This window comes from Paroedura picta, chromosome 11 (genome assembly GCF_049243985.1).
Source record: "Paroedura picta isolate Pp20150507F chromosome 11, Ppicta_v3.0, whole genome shotgun sequence".
Taxonomy (NCBI): Eukaryota; Metazoa; Chordata; class Lepidosauria; order Squamata; family Gekkonidae; genus Paroedura; species Paroedura picta.
The window spans coordinates 18,574,619-18,590,063 of NC_135379.1; the positions used below are offsets into that span (position 1 = coordinate 18,574,619).

A 15,445-nucleotide genomic window follows, 5' to 3' on the forward strand; every position below is an offset into this window, starting at 1 on the left:
CCCCCCCCCCCACGCATTGTTTCAGTGTGGGGAAATTGCTTGCAGGGGAGGCAGGAGCCCTCCACCTCCCACACACAGAGTGGGGCTTTGAGCCCAAACCGGCTCTCCTTCATTTCTTAAAAGCCGTTCCCCAGGGCTCCAACCCTTTAAAAAGTAAACACGTTTAGTTTGGCCCTTAGGGCCTGTACTGTTCTCCACTTATACGTTCAAGTTTGCTGATCAATTAATTCTGTCCTTGATTCTGAATGTGTTTGGTTTAGTTTTTCTGCTGTGGGCTCTTTTTCTCAAATCAGTTGAAATGATCATGTAAATGACTTGGCTCACCTTCCTTTTTATAATGTGTAGTAGTGACAGTGCTTCATCCTTGGTTGCCGGATAATAAACTGTGATAAATCAACTGAAGTGACACGAAATTGACCTTGGGTCTTTTCTACGATCTGAGTGTAACATGTAATTTTTTCATGACTAGTAGGCCTTGTACAAGGTTGTAACACACCTGCATCTTCTGACCTCATACAGATAGTTGCATGAGTTACAAAAGAAACATTTCCCTTTTGCTACAAAAATACCCCTGATTGAGTCTTGGGTGTGTTTAGAACCAAGTTACACCGTTTTGTTTGCCAACTACAGTTTAGCGATTTTCTAAAAAGTGTGTTTTAGCACATTCAGAACAGCTTAGGGTTGGTTTGTTTTGTTTTTTTTTTACGAAAGAAATCCAGTGCTTTAAATAAAGATTAAGTATGTTTTAAATAGCTGGGAGTACTTAAAAACAAATCTACTTTTATTGCACCGTTTTGGGACATGTTTTCGTATTCTCTCTTGTGCCTTTTGCAAACTGTCCTTGACTTCCAAGATAATGAGAACTACTCAATGTCTATTAAAGGATATACTGTTTCTAATCTGTTTCACACTATGTTGTGTGTGCTGAACTGCAAAAGCATCTGGGAAATGGGCTGAGTGCTTTTCTGTAGCTTTAAAATGCTCCATTATCTATTTTACAGGGAATGGAATTTAAACACATGTCCAGCTTAATATGCTTGTTTATTTAATAAGTTAAAACCCTACCTTTGTATTATAAACAGTACTTGAGGTAGCTTACATCCGTGAACAAATAATAAATACTTCAGCAACAGCTGTGATATAAAAGGGTGGCAGACTCTAATCTGGAGTACCAGATTTGATTTCCCACTCCTCAACTAGGGATGGGCAATTTGAGGGCAATCTGCAAACATCTAAAGGACAATTTGTTGATCCTGGGAGGTCAGCACAGATTTGTCACCAACAGATCCTGCCAGATCAACCTGGTTTCCTACTATGACCAAGATCATGAAAACTCAGTTGGTGTTGTTTACCTGGATTTCAGTGAGGCTTTTGACAAGGTTCACCATGATGTTCTGATGGGTAAATTAGAGGACTGCAGACTGGATTTTCGGATGGTTAGGTGGATAAGGAACTGGTTAGAAAATTGCACCCAGCGTAGTTGTCAGTGGTACTTCATCGGATTGGACGGAGGTGTGTAGTGGGGTGCCACAGGGCTTGGGACTGGGTCCTGTACTTGTCTTCATTTTTATCAGTGATCTGCATAAGGGGGTGGAGGGACTCCTTATTAAATTTGCAGGTGACACCAAATTGGGAGGTGTAGTGAACGCCCCAGAATATAGAGAGTTCAGCGAGATCGGAACACACTGGAAAAGTAGGCAAATGAGGACAAGATGCAATTCAGTAATGATAAGTGCAGAATTCTATATCTGGGTCACAAAAATAAGAAGTATGTATACTGGATGGGAGAGATACTTCTGGATGGGAGTGGGTGTGAACAAGATCTTTGGGTACTTGTGGACTGTATGCAAAATATGTATAAGGAAGTGGTGAGCTCCCCCTCATTGGCAGTCTTTAAGCAGTGGCCGGTCTGAAACTTATCCTGGAGGCTTTAGGCTGATCCAGCATTGTGCAGGGGTTTGGACTAGATGGCCTGTATGGCCCCTTCTGTGATTCTAATAATTTGAAATCGATACAGCTTTTAGTGTATTGTCAATGACATGTACTTCAAGTTTTATAATATTTTAAATTTTTTAATTGGTCACATTCTATCTGTATTACAGAAGTCCAGGGGGAGAATTGGGAGCTAAGAAGAAGAAAAAGAAACAGAAGCGAAAAAAAGAAAAGCCAAACTCTGGAGGAACCAAATCAGACTCTGCTTCCGACTCCCAGGAGATTAAAATTCAGCAACCGTCAAAAGTAAGAGCCTTTCTTTTAACCGTGGTAGCTTAGTACAGCATTTGTAGTAGATGATGCTAAGTCAGGTGTGATATATCTGCTGTCACAATTGCAGACGAGAAAAAAGCTGGCTTAATAGGCTGTTCCTGGTGGAAAAGCTAGACTGTGCTATTGTGGTACATAAAAAGAAGAGTGTGTGTATGTCTGTGTGTGTGTGTGTGGTCGAAGGAGAAATCTTTTGGCAGATGTACCAGATTTGCTAATCTCCCTCCATAAAAAGTTCCTCTTGCCCAATTGTGTAACCAAGATACTTACTTTATAGAGCTGGTACGTTCTCATTTTGGCGAACTGCTCAATAGCAGTGCCTTAAATATTCTGATGATGCACTTGGGGATAGTTGAAAATGTTTTTAACTGCTTTTGCTATTGTTCTGTGAGCTGTCTTAATAATATTCAATATATATGTTGTCCCATTTTATTCAGAATTATATCCATGTGGATTTGTTTTAAAATGTGGTTTTGTAATAAGCCTCAGTAAGTATTTCCTTTGTTAAGAAAAAGATAATAGTAAGATTATGTCAGAATTATAAAAAGTGTATTTCGGCGTCTTGAAACGAATATGCATTTTGTACTGGGCTTGTAGTTTGTAGGGGTAGCTGCATCCTAATTTCACCCGGTATGTCAAATGTCAAACCATTCTGGATTAGACATTGGCTGGCTATCCATTGCGGTGTGGCAAATCCATGTGGAATGCTGATACTCATCATTTGATTTACCTGCCAACGTTGAGATCTTCAGGAGAGATCTTCAGGAAAGGCAATGAAAGGTGTGAGTTTTTCCCATTCCTCTCCCCACTCCTGCAGTCCTTTCCTGCTCACGCGAGGCCTATTTCCCAGGGATGTGGATCCCACATGATTTAATAGTCATACAAATTGGGAGGAGAAAGACCAGACAAAATTGCCCTTTCTATATCCTTTGTCTACCCAAGAAAGTCCTGCATCATTTGCCATGGGGAGGCTGCTGAAGAGAGGGCAGTGTTGCTCCTTTTCCCTGTCCTGCCGCAGTCTGCTGACCTGCATGACTATTACTCTACATGGATCTCTTGACACTGGCAATAAACTTTTTCGCAATTGGACAGACAAACACTTTATCTCGATCTGCCCCAGCCAAGCTGCTTGCCTTGCCACGACCCCTGTGAAAGGGTCATTCGACCCCCAAAGGGGTCCCAACCCCCAGGTTAAGAACCACTGCTCTAAACCTTGTTCTATTATTATTATTATTATTATTATTAGTATTAGTATTAGTATTAGTATTAGTATTAGTATTAGTATTAGTATTAGTATTAGTATTATATTTATTTATTTATTTCCTGCCTCTTCCAACAGGCTCGAGGTGGGTCACAACAACTAACCCCATTAAAATTCCCATTAAAACATCAATCTACTAACATGGCAGCCACATTTTGCACTAGCTGTAGTTTCCGGGTCAGGGACAAGGGTAGGCCTGCGTAGAGCGAGTTACAGAAAGCTATTCTGGAGGAAATTACTTTTCCGGTTCCTCTTAAGAAAGCTTGGATTTTCTACGTCAAGTTTTAAAAAATGGCAACTGGTGGCTCATCTGTGAAGAATGCCAAGCTGTGATTGGTTGTCTTTTGTTCCTGCTTTTAAAGGTCCGGTTTCTTGGGCCTTCAGGAAATGAAGCACCGTTCGGGATAAGAACCTGCATAGAAGCAGCAGATATATCTGGCAAAGGATAAGCTCTGCTATGGGCACTTTGCATAGCCTTTCCATTCCATTCTCTTTTCTTTTAGCTTACCCCCACAGGGCTGTTGTGGGGATGACAAATATGGCTTGTTTGCAGCAATGCTGTAGAAATAATTACACGTTGCAAGCCTGCCTACACAGAAAGGACTTGTTGGCTTTCTGTTAAGCACGAAGCCCAAACCCTACTTTGCATGTCAGCAAAACTCTACTATGCCTGTGACCTATTGTGTTTCAGATAGCACCTGAAAGTTATTTTTATCCCTTTTTACACGCAATTGCAGCCTTTCATAAATTTTGATGTATCGAAATAAATTGTATGCATCAGCCTCTCCTCTTGCGCCAGTTTTATACTAAAGGCGGTAATTGTACACAGATTTATTTTGGAAAGTTCCACTGAAATCTCTGAGCCTTGCTTCCAAGCAAAGGGGTTTAGGTTGCCAGTGTACAGTTTCCCATTTTATCCCCTTGATCGCTGCTGCCCCGTGTTTTTCATAGAGCTGATAGGAAGTGTCAGTAAAGCAGCCTAATCCTTATCCTTACCATTCTGTGGATGCAATGAGTTCGTTCAGACCTATTTGATGGGCTGCAATGATTATTTCTCAGATGTGAAAGCATTTTGTCTATAACTCTGCCTCTCAGAATCAGACCTAAGCTGTTTAAGGCTTCCAACCTTTACTGCAAGTCTTTACACAAAGCTTCCCCACCCGAAGGAGCTTGGTCTCCTGCCTTTCAACAGTCAATGATACAAGTCAGAGTAGTTCAGCAGTGGAATAGGCTGCCTAAGGAGGTGGTGACATTACAGCCCTCTTTAAGTATTTGAAAGGTTGTCACTTGGAGGAGGGCAGGATGCTGTTTCTGTTGGCTGCAGAGGAGAGGACACACAGTAATGGGTTTAAATTACAAGTACAACAATATAGGCTAGATATCAGGAAAAACTTTTCACAGTCAGAGTAGTTCAGCAGTGGAATAGGCTGCCTAAGGAGGTGATGAACTCCCCCTCACTGGCAGTCTTCAAGCAAAGGTTGGATACACATTTTTCTTGGATGCTTTAGGATGCTTTGGGCTGATCCTGCGTTGAGCAGGGGGTTGGACTAGATGGCCTGTATGGACCCTTCCAACTCTATGATTCTATGATTCTATAAGTGACTCTTTACCCCCCAATATCCTTGTAATATCTGAATTGTGAGGCAGAGGAGAAAGTTCTGGGGATCATACTCCTTTGTGAGTTGAGTAAATATTGTGATTTACTTTTATGTCTAAGTAGCCATGTGGAAGAAGGGAAGTCTCTCTTTGCACTTTCTCAGTGTAGACAATGCCATGAATGCACCCCTGTTTAGAGGAAACAAGGTCAGGTTTTATGCGGGGATTCTCTGTTAATTCTCTGACCAGCCTCATGGGAAGCTGTAACTACCCAAGAATCCATACACAGCTGAGTTAGCTAGAAACTATTGTGGTTTTTGTCCTTCGTTTTTTCTTCCACAGTGCCCCCATGTGCTTATTTTTGGGTGTTTAGAAATTGGATTTTTAAAAATTGAATCTTTCTGATTTGCTGTGGGACTCCCCTTCATGTGCTCACTACATCATTCACCTATGGGTTGGCGTTGTCAATTGCCTTGCAGAGACAAGGAATTCAACAGGTTCTCTTCTGAGTCAGGAAGGCGATTTTCCTGTCTTACACAAGTCACTGTGAGTTGTGCCTAGTTCTTCTGGAATTGTACATGTGCATGATGGGAAGAGTTGTCTTCCCCTTCCATTTTCGATTGCCAATGGTGACAATTGTAGTAGGTGTTTTTTCCGGCTCCGGTACTCATAGGAGTTCTGTGTGTGGACATATACCGGGACAGATTCCTGGCGCTTAATGGGTGGATCGGGTAAAGGTCATCCAGATGTGAATGCAATTTTGGGCTGTGTTAAAATGACAATGATACATGTAAAAGCCATCTTATGCCAGTTGCATATCCTTAGCCCCCAGCTAACCTTTTAACATTACAGCTTCTGTTGAATACAGATGTTGCTGTTTTGTGCTTTTTAACTTTTACCTTGTTGACTTTATTTAAAACAAAAACAAAAACTGAAACACTGGTGTAAAAAAATCGGCCTGCCAACAAGACAGTCGCGGTTTCCGCCCTGCATCACGCTGAAAGGCAGAGCGAGTTGCAAATTCAGTGAGCTATCCGTGTAGGTGGCTTAGTGGGAGGGCAGCTGGCTGTGCATCCCAAGTCATCTCTGTAAATAATTGCCTCAGCCATGTGTGGTAATGGAGCCACAGGCTCTGGCTTGCCCAGGTAGGAGCTGTGGCTGTGTTTGAGAGGGTTTGGCATCTGCCCTTAGCGTTGCAGTCGTACTACTTAAAAACTGACGTTTCAGCTCCTGACACAAGCATAGGTTGGGGAAAGTAGAGCAGTGATCTAAGCCAGCCTGACCTTATTCCTGTAATATTAGGCACCAGCATCAGATTCCAAGGCTACTTCATGGTGCTGCCCCTGGTAGTCACCGTCCCCCAATCTTGATGTTAATATTGCTAAGACACAAGGACATGGTGGTGTTATAGGGGATTGTATTGCAGATGTGGAAGCAAGATGATATTCCCCCAGGTCACAGTTTTTAAAGATGGCAATGGTGCATTGTATTCCGGGGTGAAAAAAGCTGCAGCCAACTTATTCTTCTAACAAGCTGATGGCAACTAACCCAAGTTCATGGTGCCTCACAATACATTTCCTAACCAGAAACATTTAATTTTTAATTTTCTCTTTTTCAACCTATTCCTTGTATAGGGCCTACAAAGTTAAATGTCTTGGATTTTGCTCTACAGACCATGCTCACAGGCACATCAAAGAAGCAAGCCAGTAGGAGGAGCAAGTTCCGGAAGAAGATATGTAGCTTGCTTCTCTCTTGGCTTATTTTGAAATACAGTTGTGGAGGGTGTGGCTTCTTTTGCCATAATTTATGAACTAGCTCGAAGGAGAGATGAGAACTTAATGGAGGGATCCTGTTCTCATTGGTGTATTCTGATAACAGTCTACCTCTGTCTTCCAAGTGTTTAATGGAGAGATGGCAGCATGCCTGTCCACCTGAGTGATAGCACCAGACTTGACCATCCTTTCCCTAATGAAAGACTGTTAGCTGCCATTACTCTGGTTGTCGACACATTGCTACTTGGTATTTTCCAGATCAGAGCCCTGGCCCATAAGGACGTTCCAGAACTCTTCAACAACTCAGGTAGAAGGTGCTAGGCCTAGTTGTTCCAGTCATTGGCAGTGTGTAGGCATCCGGATTCTTGCACGAGAGTGAGGTCTCATGACTGTAGTACTAGTGTTGTGATAAGCCTGTCCAGAGAAATGAAAACACTGCTGAAGATTGTAGGCCCAGATATACAGTTTTCAACCTGCATTGGTGACTGGAGCGTGATAGCACAAGGACATTTTCCTGGGAGTAAGCTCCATTGAACAGACCAGAGTAAACCTTGGGCAGGGCAGAAGAATTGTGTACCAGAGAGTGCCCTGTTTCTGCCACCTGCAGATGAATGCTCTGTGGGATTCACTCTGAAGTCATTCAGCTCTGCTCCCCTGTTAAACTCATAGGTTAAACTGAGTACTTATTTCTTTTTGTCCCATCCCCCCCCCCAACAAGTCTTTCTCCCCTACCCTCTTTCATAGCCATTCTGGAATAGGATGGGTTTTTTTTAGGGGGGGGGTTAGATGTTGCTGAACATGAGAATGTTTTTTCTTCCTGTCCCAAAGCCTTTTATAGAATAAACAACTTTAACCAAATGGTGTTTCTGCATATGGCTCTTTGCAGATTTTTCCACTTTAACAGAGTTTGTTTTCACAACTTGCTCTGCTTGCCGTTTGAACTTTGTTCACTTTAAGCAGGTAGAGGAGAAAAGGGTTATACTGTGTATTGCAAATATTGCATTCAGGGCAGGTTTAAATGCAAAGAAACTTATTGAACTAAAAAAATAGAGCTACTTGATAAAAGCAGTTAAAAGGAAAGAGTGGGGAAGAGAAAACTTATCCATAATTTTGGGGGGGTTGGCAGGGGGGACAAGAAAGAGTCTTGAATTGTCCAAGGGCAGCATGAGAGGCTGATTCTGTGAAGGTTCAAGGGGGTGGCAGGTTAGAGTGGATGACCAATAGGGTTGTGAGTGTCCTGCATAGTGCAGGGGGTTGGACTAGATGACCCAGAAGGTCCCTTCCAACTCTATCATTCTATGATTCTATGAGTGTTGTGGCAGGCTTTGGCCTGTTGCTGCCAGTGGCCACCCCTGTGCCTGTTTTCCCCCTTTCCCTTCCTGTAACATGTAGTAAGCATATTGTGTGATATGAATTTTTCCACCCCTGCTCTGCATCATTGGCTGCTGCTAGTGGGGGAAACCCAAATTGCAGTGATATCACATGATGCATTCACGACAAGATTATACAGGAAGGAAGGGGGAGATGAAAAGCAAACACTTGTGAAAGTGGTAGGCCAAGAGAGGCTTGGAAAAGGAGGAACGTTAGGAGGAGCTGTCCAAATGAAAATGATAAATAGGAGAGAAAATGGGAGGAGGGGACAAAGGCACATGACCAGGAACTGTTGTAATTCAATATTAATTTGAAATAAGAAGGCCATTGTTTAGCGGCTGCCTTCCTTCTGTCGTCAGAAATACATTTCTAGTAATCTGTTTGAAAAGTCAAGCACAAATATTGCCCTTAACTCTATTTTAAAGCTACTTGTGTGTGTGTGGGGGGGTGATAATTCTCAGGGCTGATGGCTACAGAATGTCAAGGCATCGTAAATGCGTGACCACAAAAAAGATAAGGCACAGTTGAAAGTGGAGAGGCATATCTTTGTTTATAACCAATACGTTTCTCTTTATCATTCCATCTATCTCTGCAGAACCCAGCCATTCCAATGCAGAAGCTGCAAGATATTCAGAGAGCCATGGAGTTACTGTCTGCATGCCAAGGGCCAGCAAAGAACATTGATGAGGCGACCAAACGTAAATACCAGTTTTGGGATACGCAGCCAGTACCCAAGCTTAGTAAGTTCATAACAACTGGGCCCAGATATGAAAGCTGTATCAAGGGGAATCTTGATTTAAGTCTATTCATTTGAAACAGTTAGTGACCATTTCTTGGTAGTTTTCTTTAGTCAGTTGTTTAATCATAAAATTAGGATATCATCGATATACACTGCACTTCAAAGAGAAATAAATAAACATGAAAACTCCCACCCCAAGAAGTTTACAATTGATGCCTTTGAGAATAGGCATTTTTTCAAATAGAGGAGATAAATAAACAAAGGGAAACAACAGGAAAAAATTAACAGTTGATTAATTTAGAAATAGCTGTTCCTGTTAGTAAGCATTATTTGGCCTGTAAAAAGGGCTGGAATATCATGGAACTGGAGTATTCTACCGAGTAAATATAAATGTGGAAAAAACATTTCAGAAATATATGTAGTCCATTTCAGACCTTGTCCCTTTCTTTTTTCTTTGCTCAAGAACAGCTGGTATGTTTCATAATGGAAAAGGAAGAACTGTAAAATTTAAAAAACACTGAGAAGAAACTGTACATCTCTATTATTAACAGCACATATATATTTTAAGTGGCTCCTGGATACATTTTCCATCATTAGGACAGAACTTTCTTGTCCTCGTCCCCCCACCCCCACTCCAATGGCAGCCCACTGATTTCAACAAAAGTTTGCTTGGAGGGGGGTGGGTATAGAGGATCCTGAGAAATAGGGAGGGTCTGTAGTTGCAAGAGATGATTGGTAAAATTTTCTAGTTAAATTGGGATCTATAAATCACTTAATACAATGCAGATGGGGGGAGTTGCTTTCCAGTAGGTCAGAATGACAGTTGGTATATTGAGCAGGAAACCTTCCTCTAGTAGAGATGACGGGAAGGGGAGGGGCTTCAGGCCAATGATACCCAATCAAATCCTATAGTGTTGTGCTAATGCAACTGCCATGCTTCAACAAGGGGACGGGGTTCAGATGTAGGGAAAAGGAGATAATTTAAGCAACATAAAGTTTACTTTTTTAAAACATGTTTTCTCTTCACATATGTTTAATCTTTGCAGAAATGTGAGGTACAATGAGTTTTCAGAACACTTCCTAGCCTATGTACGATTATCACTTTGCTCTCTTTTGTCTTACCATCTCTTTCTGCATCAGGTGAAGTTATAACATCTCATGGTGCAATTGAACCAGATAAGGACAACATCCGGCTAGAGCCATATTCTTTACCGCAGGGTTTTACATGGGACACATTGGATCTGAGCAATGCTGAAGTTGTAAGTAGGGCTGTTTGTAATCCTTTAAACACAAGCAAGGAATGTTCTTTCTTAGGAAGTATGGCGCATGTTTAGTCAAACATGGCCACACTGTTATCCAAAATGGGTCTTTCGAGGGGAAGTATGGGGAATATATATTAGCAAGAGGTTGGGTAACTTCAAAATCTTTTTAACCAATGTTTACGGGGTCCTTTTGCTAGATAGAAACTCTTTTAAAATGAAGATGTCAAATTAAAAATTAATAAGATGGATTTTTATTGAAAACAAATAAAAAGGTCTGTAACAACATAGATTCAATTTAAACATAATCATACAGATGAAAAGCAAAGAGGCGATCAGGTGTGATAGTTCAAGTCAAGAAAGCTTATAGTTACCATCCAACGAGAAGACCAGAATCTGGAAACAGCAGCCCACCTGCAAGCTGGGTTTTGTGTAAGGAAGAACCAAACATGAGAATGGAGAAGGTTGTCTTTGTACTCTTTCTATAGCAAATTTTGTAACTTGTGGGCTAGGGGCCAGGGCACAGAGGTCCTGAACCAAATATCTGACTGGATTAATTCAGCAGCGTCAGAGAAACAGTGACCTCATTAATGGGCAAACCAAACCAAAGAAATCTTAATGGGCTATTGGGGAGCCTCTAGAGTTGATGTAAGGCTCCAGGCAAGTCCTGGGGGTTGGCCATATCTACATTTTAACTGGCCAGGTGTGGGGTACCCTCTCTTAATGGGATTTTTAAATGCCAGTGAGTAAAGGACAGGAAGAAGCCACCAGAAGGATTATTTCACCAGGGAGAGACATTAAGGTAAGACAGCTCAGGATCCATTCATAAGATCAGTCACTGACCAGATACTGTCATATTCCTTTGTGGTGCTAAGGAGGGGGGAAGGACATACTGCCCAGCTCTTTTGTACAGATTAATTGTATCACTTTTGTGACAGCCAGGAAATCTCTTGGGTGAGACAGGCTTCACTTAGAGCCAGTGTTTGACTTTTCTGGGGACTTTCTCTTGGCCTGACCTGTCTTGCTTCTAAAGAACCCTAAATAGAATGGAGGATTGCAACCGCTTCCCTTTTTGCACAGGGAAGGGCATACCTGGGGTGTGTCAACACTGTCTGTTTCCCTAAAGCACTGAGAAAATGGGGAGCTGTATATGAATAAGGAATATGAATATGAGCTCTGGAGCTTCAGATGCATGCCCCAAAGTTGCTGGACTGTGGAGAGCAATGGGGAGGATTTCTGCTCCATATATGTGCTTAGTGCTTTTCTTCTTAATGCTTTTCAGCTAAAGGAGCTATACATGTTGCTCAACGAGAATTATGTAGAAGATGATGATAATATGTTTAGATTTGACTATTCGCCAGACTTTCTCTTGTGGTGAGTAACACATCCCCTAGACCATTAATGTCCTCTTTTGTATCTCAAGGGGCAGGCCTTTACATTTCCTCCTTGTGTCTCACTCCAGGGCATTACGGCCTCCAGGCTGGCTTCCCCAGTGGCACTGTGGAGTCAGAGTATCATCCAATAGGAAACTGGTAGGGTTCATAAGCGCTATTCCGGCACATATCCGGATTTATGAGAGGTGGGTCTTGACATGTTCTTGTCTCTGTACAAGTAAGAATGATATATGTTAACACTATTTCTGGTTGGAAGATTGCCATCCTGAAGATGTGGTGGAAATCAAGTGGGAAGAACTTTTGACAGCTTGGAAAGAAAAACTATTTTCTTAGTGCAACTTGTGCTGAGTTACAGCCTAACAAGTTCCTTAGAAGGACTTCAACTTTGGTGTTCACTGGGAATGTTCTCACTGAATTATGTCCAAATAAGTCACATGGTGTTTCTTGATGTTTTGCTCTGAATTGGAACTATATTCAAGATATTAATGAAGGAACTGTCAGGATAAGTCAGGGGTAGTCAAACTGTCGCCCTCCAGATGTCCATGGACTACAGTCCAAATGCTGGCAGGGGCTCATGGGAATTGTAGTCCATGGACATCTGGAGGGCTGCAGTTTGACTACCACTGAAAGTCAGAGAGAGAGAATATTCCTCAAGTAGACCAAAACGAAATGTTCTCGTTTCATTGTACTGCTTATGGTTGTTATGAAGCTTGCCTCTGGGGGCGAAGTAGTCTTGTGATCAATCCACGACATGATCTCTGGTGCAGAAAATCAGGATAAAACCGGGAAGTGCATTTTAAGTAATGAATAAATTATTTGTATTCCCTGCAGCACAATTTTTAGAAATTTATTTAGATTTGTATTTTTGTGCTGCTTTTTGGCCTGAAGACCCTCATCAGGAGTACAAACTAAGCTCTTCTAATATGTAGCCTTTATTTGTTTCAACTGTGGATGCTGTGTGTACCACTGAACTTGACTCAAATAATGGCTCATATCCAAAGGTCTCAACAAATAGTGTGCTTTATTTGTACAGTTTTTGTATCCATGGTGTTCCACCCACACAGGAGTTCCCACAGCAAATTTTCAAATCCCAGTATCAATGTTAAAAAACCACTCAGAAGTCCACTAACCGCAAATATATAATTTTTAAAAGCTGATCAAATATTTAAAATGTAAAAAAAAATCAGAAGACATAGTACTCTTGCGTATCCCCAGCATTTACAATCTAAAATTTTCAACCTACAGTTTACAGTCTACTAGTGCAAAACCAGAAACAAACCTTGCAAAGAAATAGGCCAGATATGCTTGAGAATATTTATTTATTTGTTTGTTTATTTTGGGGCTTTTAAAGATGGTTATTTAAAGATGTTCATGTAACATTAGAATAGCTCGTACTACAGTTCTGCGTTAGTGCCTATTGAAGAATACTAATTTGTGTTTTTTAAGAAGTGATTTCTTACTTTGTTGCTCCCAGTGAGAAGAATATGGTAGAAATCAATTTTCTGTGTGTCCATAAAAAACTGCGATCTAAGCGAGTAGCACCGGTCTTGATCCGGGAGATAACCAGGAGAGTGAACTTGGAAGGGATTTTTCAGGCAGTTTATACTGCAGGAGTGGTACTCCCAAAACCTGTAGCGACTTGCAGGTAAGTCAATGTGCGTGTTCTTTTGAAGTTACATCTCTCTCTCTCTCTCTACAAAGGCTTTCCTGTGTCATTGTTTACATATAGCCTAAATAACACACCTTCTAGGTTGTATTTTGAGAGATGTTTCAAACATTATGAAGAAGAGGGGAAGATGAGGCATTAGAAGTGATGTTTTATGGTGTACCGCATGAAGGCATGTATGTGTTAAGAGATTGTGGTGTATGTTACTGCACATTTGCATAAAATGCATTTAAATCCCCTTTTCCCCAATGAGGACCCAAAATGGTTTACATAATGCCCCTCTCTTCCGTTTTATCCTCACAACTCTGTGAAGTCGGTTAGGCTGAAAGTGTGTGACTAAAAGAATAGCTGTCTAGGGTTGGACGCTTTGGAGTCCAAAGTAGCCATTCGCGCCCGAAGCGGTGCTGGAGGGGCGTGGAGACACCCCCCCCCCCCCCGGGCTACAGCACTGGCTGTTTAGGGCGCGAACGGCTGCTTTAGACGCCGAAGCGCCCAACCCTGTCCTTTATTAATAGCCAGCATTTTTACCAGGCATCTCAAGCTGGAACCAAAACAGGGTAGAACTCCCAAAACTGACGCGCTGATGCAGAGAAATCCCCATCTTTGGGTGCAGCCCATTTTACCTTGAACATCTAGCATGGATAAACATATGGGAAGATATGCCAGCATCATCTGCTTGTGAAATGCATGAGCCATACCGCATCACCCACCCCTTCAGCTTCCAGTCTTTTCAGTGGTGCTCTTAGAATGAAATTTACTTTCATAGCCCCTGGTGCTTATTGCAGTTTTATGTAGAAATATGCTGTAAAAAGAGCAACCCAAGGTTTATCTTCTGCACATTAATAAATCACGTTACTTATGTCCCTTTTGTCTTAAATGGACTGGCTTTGATTTTAATTTAAGAACAAGTGGAGAAATTGCTATTCAGGGACAGATCTAATATTTTTAAATTATATTTCCAGGTATTGGCATCGCTCACTGAATCCCAGAAAGTTGGTAGAGGTGAAATTTTCTCATTTGAGTAGAAATATGACTTTACAGAGGACGATGAAGCTCTACAGACTTCCTGATGTAAGCAATGTGTCTGCTCAGAGGACCCTTGTGGTCACCGTGGGGCCCTAATGGCCCCCTATCAATCTCTGACAAGGCAAGCGGATCACTTTGGAATGGCAGTACTATTCAAGAAATATAGAAATGCCACTCCAGTTTGGGAAGATGCATTTATAAAGAGAGCTTGTGACTCGGTGGTAGAGCATATGCTTTGCCCGCGAAAGGTCCTGGGTTCAGCTCCTGCCATCTCCAGTTGGAAAACATTAGGAAGTAAATGAGTGGAAGAATTTGACCTGAGACCCTGAAGAGTTGCTGCCAGTCAGAGTAAGCAATACTGATGTCAGTAGACCAATGGACTGACTATATAAGGCAGCTTTATGTGTAACATTACAGAATTGCCCAAAAAGGTGAATGGCAAGTGTAGACAAGGTATTCTGAGGCAGCAAGACCAATATTTTAAAGTGCTCTGATTTATCTAGGAAAATAACCATTGTTCTTGAACAAATATTTTCTGCCATGAAACCTTGGATTTCTAACAGAGATGCATGTACAAACTTTTCCAGTACTGCTGAAATCAGCATTTTAAAGATTGATTCTAATGCTGATAAGTGCATTATGATTGAACTTACAAATAACATATGGAGCAATGTAGGGTGTGGGGTTTTTGTTTGTTTGCCATTGCTATTTTGAGTCAGCTGGCTTTAAACAAACATTACCGTATCAATGGACCCAAATCACAGCAGTGAATGAAGAGGAAATGAAGCTGCTGCAGAAAGTCAGGACTTGCCCTGAAAGAGCAAGAGAGCAGAAGACAGGCTTCGGCCTACAAATTATGATAGCAAAGGAATGGGAGGAAGGTTAAAAGGTGAAGAAGTAATGGGGCAGGGCTGAGACTTCAGAAATTTCTTCAGTGAAGAAAATGGTTCTAGGAATGTGGGCCACTTCCCTGTACAGAAAAAGGCTCCCTTTTTCCCCCACAGCATTTTTTTAAATTTAGGGAATTTGTATGCCACCTCTCCAGAGACCTGCTTGAATCACACCTTTAACCACTTGTTTTAATCCCTATACAGTTTTG

The 15,445-nt window shown here is 41.7% G+C and overlaps 1 protein-coding gene across 2 annotated transcripts in view; it reads left to right on the top strand.

Moving 5' to 3' along the window:
- The window catches only part of NMT2 (N-myristoyltransferase 2), a 37,352-nt gene that overhangs the window by 14,299 nt on the left and 7,608 nt on the right, over positions 1–15,445 (top strand). The window contains exons 2-8 of one of the 2 annotated variants that reach the window (XM_077304711.1): positions 2,103–2,238; positions 8,858–9,002; positions 10,142–10,260; positions 11,543–11,634; positions 11,723–11,839; positions 13,129–13,299; positions 14,283–14,391. In XM_077304711.1, the coding sequence (XP_077160826.1) occupies positions 2,103–2,238; positions 8,858–9,002; positions 10,142–10,260; positions 11,543–11,634; positions 11,723–11,839; positions 13,129–13,299; positions 14,283–14,391 (889 nt within the window). The remainder of the gene's footprint in view (positions 1–2,102; positions 2,239–8,857; positions 9,003–10,141; positions 10,261–11,542; positions 11,635–11,722; positions 11,840–13,128; positions 13,300–14,282; positions 14,392–15,445) is intronic. The other variant, XM_077304712.1, reaches the window with a different exon arrangement.